Genomic DNA, 13166 nt, shown 5'->3' on the forward strand with positions numbered 1-13166 from the left:
ACTTCTAAATTCACATATAAACCCAAAAAAGTGGGTGGACGAAGGCCGCTGTGGTAGCTCAGTGGTTTGAGCTTCGAACGCGTTATTAGAAGGTCGTAGGTTCGATTCATGCTCACGGCTGGTTATTTTTTCATCCACTTTTCTTTCTTCTTTCTCCTTATTTACAATCCATTGGTACTAATAACTTCCCCTGTATTTTCCTTGGCATTACTGTCTGTTAGATTTCATTAATATTGTGTTAAACCACGGAAAAACGAGCCCTTAGGTATACACTTCTTTCCCTCATATATATATATATATATATATATATATATATATATATATATATATATATATATATATATATATATATATATATATATATGACGCATTTTCAGATGATTGAATGATATCAAAGCTGGCAAGGGAACAATACAACAGCAAAAAAAATCTGGCGTGTTTTCAGTCGGTATCGGAACTCGAACTTGGGCGCGAACTCATGCGAGACGAGTGATATGTCTTTACGGCAGTGCTTCCAGGGCCAATCTGGAATGAAGCCTCGGTACTGGGAGTAAGTTTCCTTAACTTAGCCGGCCACGTCATAAACCTTGCATGCTGTCAAATGAGATGCACTCAAGTGACGTCATGGTGTCGCGCAAGTTTCGCGCACTCACCAGACTCTGCCTGAGGTCGCGCTCCTTGTGCGTGAGTATCTCCTGCGTCCTGGCCAGCACACCGGTCTCGGCCCTCAGCTCGGCCAGCTCCTGGCGTTGTTGCTTGTACTGGCTGCTCTTGCCGCGCAGAGCGTTCACATACTTCTTAAACTGCAGCGCGGTGAGCAGATGGGCATGTTAATGCATGGGCACCGAGAGCTTCGCGGCTGGCGTCAGCGCATACCTCGTCTCCTTTGAGAACCTGCTCGCCGCCGGCGACCAGAGACTGTTTCTCTTGCAGCTGAACCTCGAGCTGGGAGACGTGCAGGCGCAGCTCGTTGAGCGTCTCGGCGGCCGCTTCCTTCTTGCGTGCGATTACTGCCGCCTGCGGAGTGAACGAGGACATGCATCAAACACCTAGGCACCAGGCCGTTATGTTAACGTTGCCAACCGCGTCTTCGTTGGCTGAATCATAAATCCTCACTTTGGCAGATGGTCATCTAGGATTTCAGTGCAACACTAAGCCCATGGGGGCAGGGGAAGATCACGACCCTCACTTACACATGTGTGTGTATTTAGTCGAAAGCCTTAGGCGCCTGATCGAACTGGAAATTTGATTGTCGGCAGCGACCGTCCCACGGCGTCGGGGAAGAGTGATGCAAAATATCATCATGTGATAACGGCACCATATGACGTCATCATGACGGCACATAGCAGAATTTGTGGAGTCAACATGAGGTCACAATTTCCGGCGTGACGTAACGCCACACGATGCCGTTGTAGCGCCCTCTTTTGGGGGGCAAACAAAACCATAGAGCGCGCGTTCTCAAGAGAAGAAAATGAAGACGGTGCTTGGCAGTGGGGCACGTGAAGGCAACGCTTGCGTTCCGTGCTCCCTTATACTACAGTGTCTAGAAATATACCGGTACTTATACGTCTACCGAGAAAGAAAAAGGAGATTGCTTTCACGTTTGAGTTGTATTTGGTGAATGCGCAAGGGAATGAATGGTCTGCGTCTGTGAACTAGCTGAGCTGCACTGTTCACAGAAAGTTGTTACTTTCTTCTTTTCGAGAAGTGCTTCGAATATGCTTTAATTTTGTGCACTTGCAACGAGCGATTATTTCTCGATTTTCGTGATACATGAATACTGCCACCGCCATTCCGTAATAATGCAACTGTGCTTGAAGCAAAATGCCGGAATTCACGCCAAATAACGTGTCTATGTACACACATACCTGTTGCCTGAAAAGCGTCAGCTTGCCATCAGCTTGTTCTTGACTTCGCATCTTCTGCTCATAAAGAGCATTGATTTCCTGGTTTTCGGTCTGTACCTGTGTCAAAAGAACAGCAAATGAATATACAACTTATATTCAGTGCGGGTTAACATACTCGTTGCATAATATATAGGGCACTCTTGCTTTGGACTCGAATGAAAGAATGCGATAATCGAGGCTATTGTAAAATCTTATGTTAAACAATATCGCCCACACATTAGTGTCAACAGAAATAAATTCATCATCCCCTTAATGTTCTTGCGCTGTCACAGTCAATTGATTTATATACAACGACCTTTACGCGCAAAAGGTTATATTCAATTTGGTTTGGACACATTTAAAATTATTGATAATGCAAACGTGCTGGCCAGAAGGCATCGTCTAAAAATGTTGCTTGCCCCGCCGCGGTGGTCTAGTGGCTAAGGTACTCCGCTACTGACCCGCAGGTCACGGATCGAATCCCTGCTGCGGCGGCTGCATTTCTGATGGAGACGAAAATGCTTCAGGCCCGTGTGCTCAGATTTGGTTGCACGTTAAGTAAACCCAGTTGGTCGAAATTCTCGGAGCCCTCCACTACGACGTCTTATAATCATGTGGTCGTTTTGTGGCGTTGAACCCCACGAATCAATAAAATTAAAGCATTGCTTGTAAATCGAGATCATCCTATACCTGCAATCGATGCGTGGCCACATACCTTTGCCTTCAGTCTGTTGATTTCGCTCTGTCCCATCGCTGGTTCTGCGGACACCTTCTGCAGGTCCTTAATGGCGTTCTGACAAACGGTGATTTCTTTGGGCAGCTTGTCTCGCACCAGGTAGCCATTGGCTCGGACCTCTTCCTCCAGCTTTTTCATCAGGCCTTCGAACATATTGAAACATGCCTCGAAAACTTAGGAGGTTTTCGGTCTTGCACCGAATTTATTCAGTGTTCCCAAAATACCAAGCCCCAAAATATCCGCGCTTATTGTTTTACTATTTTTACCCTCACTGCTTCTGAAGTACTGTCATAATATTATTTTATTATGCGTCATGTTCTTGCGCATGCTGGCAACTTTTATTTCTCCACTTACACATTTTTACCACGATAGAGGCGCGTTATAGTTGTTCTGTGTAAGATAGATTCTCGTGAATTCAACATCAACCTTTAAAATGCAAGTACAATCATTGTAAAGAATAATCACGATTTTTACAAGCTTAAAGGTGGAGACGCGTACCTTCTGGTGTTGCACCGGTTCCCGAATGTTGCAGGTCTCTTAGCTGCTGCGTTAGCCTGTGGATCTTTTGCTCACAGTGGTTCAGCTGCAGTTTAATAGAAAGATGCATCGATGTGAGTGCCAAATGTGCGCGCATTAATTCGACAATGATTTTCTCGACCTGTCCCCCTCCGCCCCTACTCCTTATAAAAAGTGCACCAACGTGGGAGACACCATTTCAGCTATCAATACTTTGTATATCGTGCAGCTAGATGGCAAGGCCCAATTATGAATGATGTGCTCTGGTCTGAGCTCATGCATGTGCCTAAATACTCTTGCACTTGCTCGCTGTGATTGCTTGGTGGATATGCTTATTGGTTTGCAACAAATATAGGAATTCGGAGTGGCATGGCCAGCTGCGTCCAGTGTAGATAAGCTGCGATCAAGATTGTAGAAGTAGGGACAATACATGGACGCCCTGTCTTATTTTTTCATCATCAACACGCTATACGTACGTTTACTACTTGAACTTCGCTCACAAAATACTTAGTTGGGGTGGAGCAGTTTGGTAGTGACCTCAAAAATACATGTAAAATTAAAATACCATTGCCGATAACATATTCAACAACCTCTCATGCAATCTATTTGTCTTTTCATAAATTTGTCACCTCAAAACTGAGACTCTATATTAATATGAATTTACTCTATTTGTCTCTTCGTAAATTTGTCACATCAAAACCGAGACTCTACAATGATGGGAATCTACGCTTCGGCAGTTGAGCAATATTTAGTCGTACAAATCGCAACCGTTCTTTCTTGCACAGTTTATAAAGGGCCAAAATGAGCAATATATTTAGTAAACTGCGAAGGCATATGCGTTGCCACTATTAGCGACGGGGTTCGAATTCGGAAACGAAGTGCACTCTTATTATCGCTACGAACAGGCCATGCATATACTTCTTCGTCAGTAGTGATGCAGAGAGTGGTTTTGAAGATTGCCCGCTGTGGTGGCTTAGCGGCCATGGTGTTTCGCTGCAACTCACGAGGGGGCAGGTTAGCTTCAGGCATAGGGGCCGTATTTATATATAGAGGACAATAGATTTGTTACAATATGGCTTCTGAACAAGGTAGCATATGCAGTAACTCCAGAGGCTAAATGCGAGAACGACTGTGCGCCTAAAGATTCGGGTGCACCCAGGAAGACCTAATAATTAGGTCTCGTATTTTAGCATTACGGCATGCTTCGTAATCATATCGTGCTGTTGTCGTGGTCGTGTCGTAGTGGTACTTCGTAAATCAAGCACAGTGTTCGTACCGACCCCGAGTACTGTCACTCACATACTGCTTACTTCCAGGGAACCCGCGTGCTATCGCATTCAGCCTAATTACGGCGCCTTCAACCCAACCGCCACGTCTGTAGATTCTACAAGTTTTACTGAAGCTCTGCAGCTTACTGAACTTGTGCTCTGCGAATCTTTCGCAGGTTCGCGTGATGCAAGATCATGCGTGGAAGGCTTCAAATCTCACCGTGTCCCTCAGGCTGTTCCTTTGCTGGGCTAGCGTCTCCGCTCTGTCCTGTTCCTCGCGGAGGTTCTTGGCCAACTGGAGCAGGGTATCCTTGTTGCGCTGAGTTTCGACCTGCGGTGTATCGGCGCATGCGTTTGATGCCATTAGTCTCGTTTTTTTTTGTTTTCTCTTCATTTTATTCACTTTCGTTGATCGACACTTTTCTACCCCTGTCGAGATAACCGTATATATGGGTCAGCATACTGCGTCCTCGCAGCTTCCGGTCTAGCTTCTTCGGCAAGATATATAGTGTCAAAGAAAATTTCCTCAACGTCGTTATTATTTCGCAACATGCCATGAAGCGTGCAAAAGCTCGCGTTACTTTGTGCGAATGCTGTATACATCGTCCTTAATTAGTGAATGGGATATACGTGTGCTTTGAGGGGGACATATGCTTCGGGCTTGGTGAAAAAAAAACACATTTCAAGTGCATTAAGAACTGCTGTGAACAATGCAGCCGAATTTAACTCTAGTGCGCGGCAAGAAACATTTACAAACAGAGCTAGAAGTTGCCAATTTTCCAAGTGTCCCCTCTTTGATCCCGTCTTGCACTCACTTCAAGGCGGCGGGCGCCAGCTGTATGTCGTCAACCAGCAGAGTATGTCGTAACAGCAAGCCACTATTGCACTGGACAGGATCACTAATGTATATGCCAAGCGAATAAGAAATCCTTGTAATAGCAATACACAATTCAGTTAAGTTCTCACGTTTTTTCAACCTTTAGATACAACCTAAGCGTATATTCCTTGTTATTGGAGCTAATAGCGCATCAAAAGTAGTCAAAAGACCCCCCCCCCCCCCAATTTCCCGCCTTTATTTCGTTTACATTGGACTCGTAACAAACGTCATGAGAAGGTGATTTGGTTGGTGTATTTGCTTCACGATTTAAAACACTGCGCTTAGGACCCAGTCTGGCATGCTGTCGTATGGGCTACAGGTGCTTCAATAAACACTAACATCCGTACCTCCTGAGGGTTTTTTAAAATAAAGCATTACTTCTTTACGCAAACCAAAAGGCCATTTAGGGAAGGAAAACATTCTTAACCCTCAATTTACAAATTTTGGTTAGGCAAAAGCGTGTGTTGCTTTCTTGAAACCTCCTTAAGGATGCAAAGCGGTTTACGGTGAAGTGCTTACCTTTCGTCGAAGCTTCGCAATCTTCTTGGTCAGCTGCTCACGCTCCTGCTCCATCTGGGAGATGTCCTTGCGCAGTTCCTGAGTGTTCAGACCGCTGGCCTTGAGCGCTTCGCCCATCTTGTGCGCCTCCTTGAACTGCTCCATGGCCGCTTCGTACTGCGGGGATCCACTTTTTTTTCTTCTTTTTACTGCTCGTGACTCTATAAGCGAAAATTGGCCTTAGACCAACTCGCGCGAAAATGATAAACCCAAATTTGATTTTCTGACCAGGGGATCGAGTTTTGGGCATATCAACCGTGTTGCATTCAATTTTCCGGGATGGAGAGGTGCATATTTTCGCGTGTGATGTTTAATGGTTTTCCTCTCTCTTTTTTTTTTCTTTTCAGCGTGGTATACGCAGGAAAACCGCCATTTCTGCGTGCCTTTCCTTTCGGAAAGTAAAACTCGGGGGCAGCCGCCACGGCGGTTCTTCTCGTAGACAGTGTGAAGATTGCTGCATGTGTTATAGAGTTTAAGGAAGAAACACCGAAACGCAACACATCACATTCAAGGAATAAGCGTTCCACTTGTGTACTTCGCGCGACTTGCTGTTTTTCCTGACCAGGTTCGGATGCGACGTGCCTTTTTACTGTTATATATTGACACTCACAGGGTTTTTTTTTTTGCCGTTGGCCTCACCGTCACCGTCATGCTTCTCATTGAGTCCAAATTTTCTAACATCACCTCCCTCATCATGTGTCCTACCCGAGAGCAAAAGCTCGTGAGCGCTGGCGACTAATGCGGCTGAAGCGGAGAATAGACGAGCCAGACGTCTCCGTCACCGGGATGGCGCATACTATACCATCACCCTCAGTGCGAGGCCTGTTGTTGATTGCTATTGAAGTGGAAAGGTAACACCACCCAGCCCATCTTTCGTAGGGAGCATGAAAGGACGACGGGGTGGCTTAGCTCAAAGGCTGCGTCGCTCGGAGGTCGCGGTCCCAGGCGCGCGCGCTATTTCGACAGGCTTAAAGAGAGGGCTACTGAAATTGTTGTTTTGGGAAAGCTTACTTCATTCGTGTTTAGAGAACTAACGGCACAAAAACCGGTTCGTTCTCTGGAGCGGCCAAATTGCGCGTTTTCTTAGGTTACGTTATATCGGATATGAAATAGTGAGCTTACATAGCTTTATTTACGTCGTATATGACGTCACAATTTGTTCTTATTGCATTCATTGCTACGCCCTTAAGCGAAACCGTGATTTTGTTAGAGCTCGTCACGGGAACTTCCATCCGGACGTGACGCAGTGGCTGCGCATCTCCTGCGCTCCTGGCGCGCTGCAGTTTCGATATCGTCCAAATCGGCGCCTTGAATTTCGATTATTGGTTTCTCAAGTTACTTGCTTGTTGTTTTATCTCAGAAAAATTGGTATTCAATAAATCCTCAGGACTAGCAATAAATTTTCGCATCTATCCATCCATTCCATTAATGGTCCCGTCTAACGACTTTTTTGTATGAACAACTGCTCTTAAGCTAATGAAATAGTAACCTAACGAATTTTGGCTAATTGATAAATTCGTTGTAGCTGCAGGTGCTTCAAAATACTTCAATTTCAACTTGGAGTTCGTGCGTGAAGATATGTGCCTCACTGTTATATCACATTTATAAAAACAAATCTTTATTGTTAAGAAAAATAAATTCAGCTAGTTTCACCGTGAAACTAGCTGAATGATCATGGAACAGTAAAGCTGCAGTGATGGTGATGATGACGGTTGATACAAAAAGTCGTCAACATAATTTTGTTTAATTCATTTATTTATACACTCCCCCTTCTGGCCGCGTCACACCTCATCCTCCTCCTACTACTGCTACTACTATGACTAATAATAATAATAATAATAATAATAATAATAATAATAATAATAATAATAATAATAATAATAATAATAATAATGATAATAATAATAATAATAATAATAATAATAATAATAATAATAATAATAATAATAATAATAATAATAATAATAATAATACGATGACAATGGCACAGGGTAGACACAGTGTCACGCGGGCAGTTATAATCGCGATCAAGGCCAATTAGCCAGATTAGACTCGTTCTAGATGACGCGCTGCTACACGGACACTTTTAATCGCGATCGTGCCTTATCTGATCCGCGCATAGTAATCTGGCTCCCAGATCGTGATAGGACTAAAGTCTGCGCCATCCGGATTAGTTTGTAGAGGGTAGCAGCGATGATTTTTGATTGCGATCAAGAAATACGATCCGCATCATCCCTGATCGTGATTAAAAGTGCCCGCGTGACAATCTCGCTTTTGGTGTGGCGCACTCCCCGATTGGTTCTTATCGTAGGGAAGATGGAACAATATAACACCTTCGGACCACTTGTCGAAGCTTTTCCGCATTAAGAAAGCGTTCTATAGACATACCGTTACGCGTCATCGGATTATATTTAAAACCTTCAAATTTACTATCTCTGGGTGCACTCACCCTCAAGCGCAGCGAGGTGAAAGTGTGAGGGCATTCAAGATTGCATAGCAGAGTCATTGAGATTTACACACTAACTGTGGATCCAAGACATCACATTTAACCAAACCAAGTTTATTTTCTTTTATCTTTTAGATTATTTTTTTATTCGCTATAAAAATCAGTTCGACCATCTTTTTTTATATTAAAAATAGGTTCTGGTCCAAAATTTTCTTTTTAAACAAAAGCACAAAATGTTCTTTCTTATATATTTTAAATACTTTAGCCTAGCTATCCAATTCTTTTTCAATCCCCCAATATAGGTGTGAGCCAGGATTTTAGGATCAACAGCTTCGTTGTAAAAAGACCCGTAGATTTAAAGCGTAATGGTAGACTCGGACGCTTAGCCGACTCGCTACGCTTATAGGTGGCGTATACCTGCGCGTAGAGTGCTTGCAAGTCCACGTCGCCGCCCAGTTCGAGCGGCAGCTCGACCCTGACCAGGAATCGTCCCAGGTAGGCTCTCTTCCGTAGCTCGGGCAGTCCGCGCAACAACCACTCGAGCAGAGGGAGCACTGCCTCCTTGGCGCCGGACACCAGGCCCTGGCGGAACGAACCACTGCGGAACCAGAGGCCGAGTGGCGCGTGTCACCGGCTGCTCATGTTACCCAGTTTTTTAAGGCGACAGCCTCACATTCCTCATCAAACGGGAAGAAATCTGACCGTCGGTGGCGACCGTCCCTCAGCGTCGGAAACGAGCGATGACGCAAAATATCGTAATCACGTGATGACGTCAGAGAGCGCGAAATATTGTGTCGCCATGACGTCATGCCAGAGTTTGTTTCTGAATCTGGCAAGCTTATTATGCATGATACAACGCGTATATCTGTTTCTTTGGCCCGTGAGGCATGCCGATGAATGTTCTATAAAAGCTGCTCTTTAACGGTCAGCTGCGTATGTAATGGCGTATGTTTGGCATCGCTATACGAACGCCGTTGCATGTTTACACTAAATACGTTTTCATTTTCGCGAATGCGTAGCGTATTAGAATTTAGCTGGTATTTATTCTCTCTTTTTTCTTTTTTTACGTACTGTACTCATCAGTAAGAACAGGCTCAAGATTAAAGAGAGAGAAAAAAAGTGTCTGTACCCCCCTTTCTCCTCGTTTCTGAAATATATTTGTGCCTACGCGCATAAGACTTGGCATGTACTTTCATACTTTTTTGACGCCATTGGCGTTTTTCCACAGCTCGCATCGTTCCGGACTACCACGTACGTACCGGCCTGCGATGTCAGGTGGAGGTCTGTACTTCAGTATCCGCAGGAAGGCCAGGCTTCTTACGGCCAATTGCTCGGGGTCCTCATTTCGCACGTCTGCTTTCATCTGCAAACCATCCAACTAGAAGTCAATGATGCGCGCATATACTGGAATAAAAATTTTTCGCAAAAGCTGACAATATAACGCAAGGTGAAGAAAACAGGATGCCCCGCCTTGGTGGTCTAGTGGCTAAGGTACTCGGCTGCTGACCCGCAGGTCGCTGGTTCGATTCCCGGCTGCGGTGGCTGCATTTCCAATGGAGGCGGAAATGTTGTAGGCCCGTGTGCTCAGATTTGGGTGCACGTTAAAGAACCCCAGGTGGTCGAAATTTCCGGAGCTCTCCACTACGGCGTCTCTCATAATCAAATGGTGGTTTTGGGACGTTAAACCCCACAAATCAATCAAATCAAGAAAACAGGTTGTGCATGAGCGAGCGTCACTTGCAAGTGATGCTCTTTCCTGCACATCTCGTTTGATTTGCCTCGCTTCGCGTTGTTATCGTTTGCAGAGTTGAACCGACTAGCCCGACACCGTGTTCTAAAGAAAAATTACCCGTCACGATGACCTAGTAATTATGGTACTCGACTGTTGGGCCGAAGGTCGTGGAATCGAATCCTGGCCGGGGCGGTCTCATTTTCGATGGCGGTGCAAATGCTTGAGGCCCGTGTACTCATAATTAGGTGCACGTTAAAGAACCTCAGGTGATCGAAATTCCCGGAGCCCTCCACCATAGTGTATTTCATAATTATGTCATGGCTTTGAGACGTTAAACCTTGATAATTGTGATTATTAAAAAAAATTGACGAGCGCATTTTCATGCATTGCGATGACGCTTGCAACAATCGAAATTCACTCACACAATAAAGAGGTTCCATTTTTTTTTCGTTAAGTTCATTTGGGTAAGACAGATGTAGTTTGTATGAACAAATGAGTCATGATTATTTATGATACAGCACACCTGTTCACCTGACCGTCTCCAGCCAGCTGAATCGCGACACCGGAAGCACTATATTATAACTTGGTATGTGTCACGCGTGAATGGGGTGTATGCACATACGTCTTAGTAAATTATTTATTGGGTATTTCCTGGACATTCATCTATCGCGTTCACCACTTTTAATAAGTATTTTTGTGATACAAGTTGATCGCCATGTTACATTCACGAAATCGACGCTAATTATTGTTTGTTACCCTGCCGATGTTGCAGAATTACTCGCGCTTTATGCACTGCTGCTCTATTTTTCTTTTTTACTGCCACTAAAGTGAACTTGGCTCCGAAATTGCAAACAACTTGAAGTGACTCAGATTAAATGTGGTTTGTTTTTAGGTAGACCAAAAACGTTATGTAGAATTCCCGCAGAAAAAAAAAAGGTTAATTGGTTGCAGAAAAAGGACATTTTCTTATATATCACTTTACGTGGTGGGTATTCCATAATGTACAGCAGTTGATATGTGGGAGTGGTGTCTTCATAAAAATAGATGTACTTTTATGAGTTGAACTATGTAACTATCATGCTCATGCTGCTAGTGAAGTAGTTACAATACTTTTAACAAAAACTGAAAATTAAGCAGACCTTACAGGAGCACATTGCAGGCACAAAAACTTTGCCCCTTGTTTTTTTCTGTTACAATAAGTAGGTAACGACGCACATAGCACGAATAGAAAGCTCGTTAGCTCGAGAGCGCACATGTTAAATTTTTTGGAGACTGTTTTGTAGCGCAAAGTCGCAGTTTTGGTTTCAGAAAGCGCACTGAGTAAGACGGTGCCGAGAGTAGTTTTTCTGTAAACAAGGCTGGCCACACAAAACCACGTGCACACGAGCACAGCGTTGGCAACTCTTTTCAAGGATAATTGCTGCTATAATGCCCGCTGAGACGTTGTAAATATGCGTGACCACCCAAAAAAAAAATTCACTGTCTATGTATAAACACGTCAGCCCCTATATTACCATGCAAGTATGCTAGGACCTTCTCTTTTCTTTAGTAGGTCCGCCAACAGATTTCTGCAGGAATTCATCGGTGTGTGATTTTTATACGTGAAATTTTGTGCTGCTTAGTTTTATTTTGTCTTCACTAGTACATTGATTGATATGATTGTGATGTCATGTGATTCATGTGATTCTTGATTCTTTGCTATAAACTTTTAGTTGGAACTGAGAGCTTGTCCTCCTTGTCCCCTTTGTCTGCCTTTTTTTTTGCTCTTCAGCCGTGTGCAAAATATGGAATACCAACTATAGCCAGCTCCCACACCTTGCTGCTATAGGAGAAAGTTCTCGTGAGGATCTTGACTGCGAACACAACTCGTGACGTAGGGGGCGATCGGTTAACACTCAAACCAAAGGGGCGTTTCGCTTGCAGTTGTGCGACACGCAGTTTAAAATCGATTTTGAATATGTTAAAGGCTATATTATTCGTTTATATATCGTAGATGATGAGAGTGTGTCCTCACAAGTATATCCCACAAGTTATCTCGCTTTCAAATGTTTGTGTGAATACTCCTTTAACTCCGCGCAGCCGCATGCAGCAAGAATGTTTAGCAAACTCCTCGAGCCACGCTGTGTACAAACTTTCGGATCCAACACGGCGAAGACGTCGTTCAACGCCTGCAGTAGCTGGTCTGGCCGAAACGCGTCGAAGCTGATGAGGTTGAGCTTCTTGTTGAAGGGCTCCTTGTTCAGTTCCTGAACGATGAACTTCAATTGCTCACTCATGGTGGCAGCTCTCGTGCACCCGGTATACGAACGACAAGCGACGACGGTCGATGCTCGAAGCGGCCGGCTGGCCCGCTTTCCCTTCACCGTCCCGTGGCAGGAATTTCGACTCCCAGAGTGTGTATCCAGGAGCGACGCTTTGTTGGTTACGTTGGCGGTAACCATGGCAACGCTTAGCGGTGGCCGGGTTCAGATGGTTGGTTGCCCCGCGTCGTTAGGAGCGCTACCTCTGAGCGCCGCATGGAGGATGATGCTGATAGTGAATGAATTCGTCGTAGCGCACATTGAATACCGTCTATCTTTCGGATAAGTTTTGGTGCCGCTATATTGGGCTGTTAACTTTGTCGTTTTCTTTCTTTGGCTATACTAAACGAACAGTGCTGTTGGGTTTTCACGTGCCAAAACGACAATATAATTATGAGACACGTGCTGTATATATAGGGGAGGGCTCCGGAAATTTGGACCATCTCGTACTTGAGCCTCCAGCATTCCTCTTGCATCAAAATGCGACGGCCGCGGCCGGGATCCCACCCGCGACCTTGGAGTCAGTGCAGCCGAGTTCCACCCCGCGCATGGCAGCCTCCTAGGAGTGCCTGCATGGTAATCCTGGTGGACCATAGTTCATCATATTGGTAATTAGCCAAGTACCCACTTTACGCGTCCGCAAAGTTATACGGGCACCACGCAGCTATATACACACTTCATTGATCTGTTTGCTGATTATTTATCCGCGAGCGCTTTGGAATGGGTGCGCTTAGCGCAAAACATCAGGTGTGACACCTGGCCCGATTCTATTAGTATACGCTTCTGCAACGTGACATTACGTGCGTTACCGCCGCGCCTCGCAGTACACTAAGCTATGCAAGTTTTG

General features: G+C 44.8%; 1 protein-coding gene across 1 annotated transcript in view; it reads right to left on the reverse strand.

Moving 5' to 3' along the window:
* The window catches only part of LOC142802427 (intraflagellar transport protein 81 homolog), a 44661-nt gene extending 32287 nt beyond the window's left edge, over positions 1–12374 (reverse strand). The window contains exons 1-10 of the mRNA XM_075887592.1: positions 12152–12374; positions 9547–9650; positions 8705–8885; positions 5803–5958; positions 4627–4737; positions 3121–3205; positions 2602–2765; positions 1869–1964; positions 877–1017; positions 654–803 (exon numbers count right to left, since the gene is read on the reverse strand). Of these exons, the coding sequence (XP_075743707.1) occupies positions 654–803; positions 877–1017; positions 1869–1964; positions 2602–2765; positions 3121–3205; positions 4627–4737; positions 5803–5958; positions 8705–8885; positions 9547–9650; positions 12152–12295 (1332 nt within the window). The 5' untranslated portion in view covers positions 12296–12374. The remainder of the gene's footprint in view (positions 1–653; positions 804–876; positions 1018–1868; positions 1965–2601; positions 2766–3120; positions 3206–4626; positions 4738–5802; positions 5959–8704; positions 8886–9546; positions 9651–12151) is intronic.
* Between the last annotated feature and the right edge of the window lie 792 nt (positions 12375–13166).

This window comes from Rhipicephalus microplus, chromosome 1, assembly GCF_043290135.1.
Source record: "Rhipicephalus microplus isolate Deutch F79 chromosome 1, USDA_Rmic, whole genome shotgun sequence".
In the NCBI taxonomy this organism is placed as follows: Eukaryota; Metazoa; Arthropoda; class Arachnida; order Ixodida; family Ixodidae; genus Rhipicephalus; species Rhipicephalus microplus.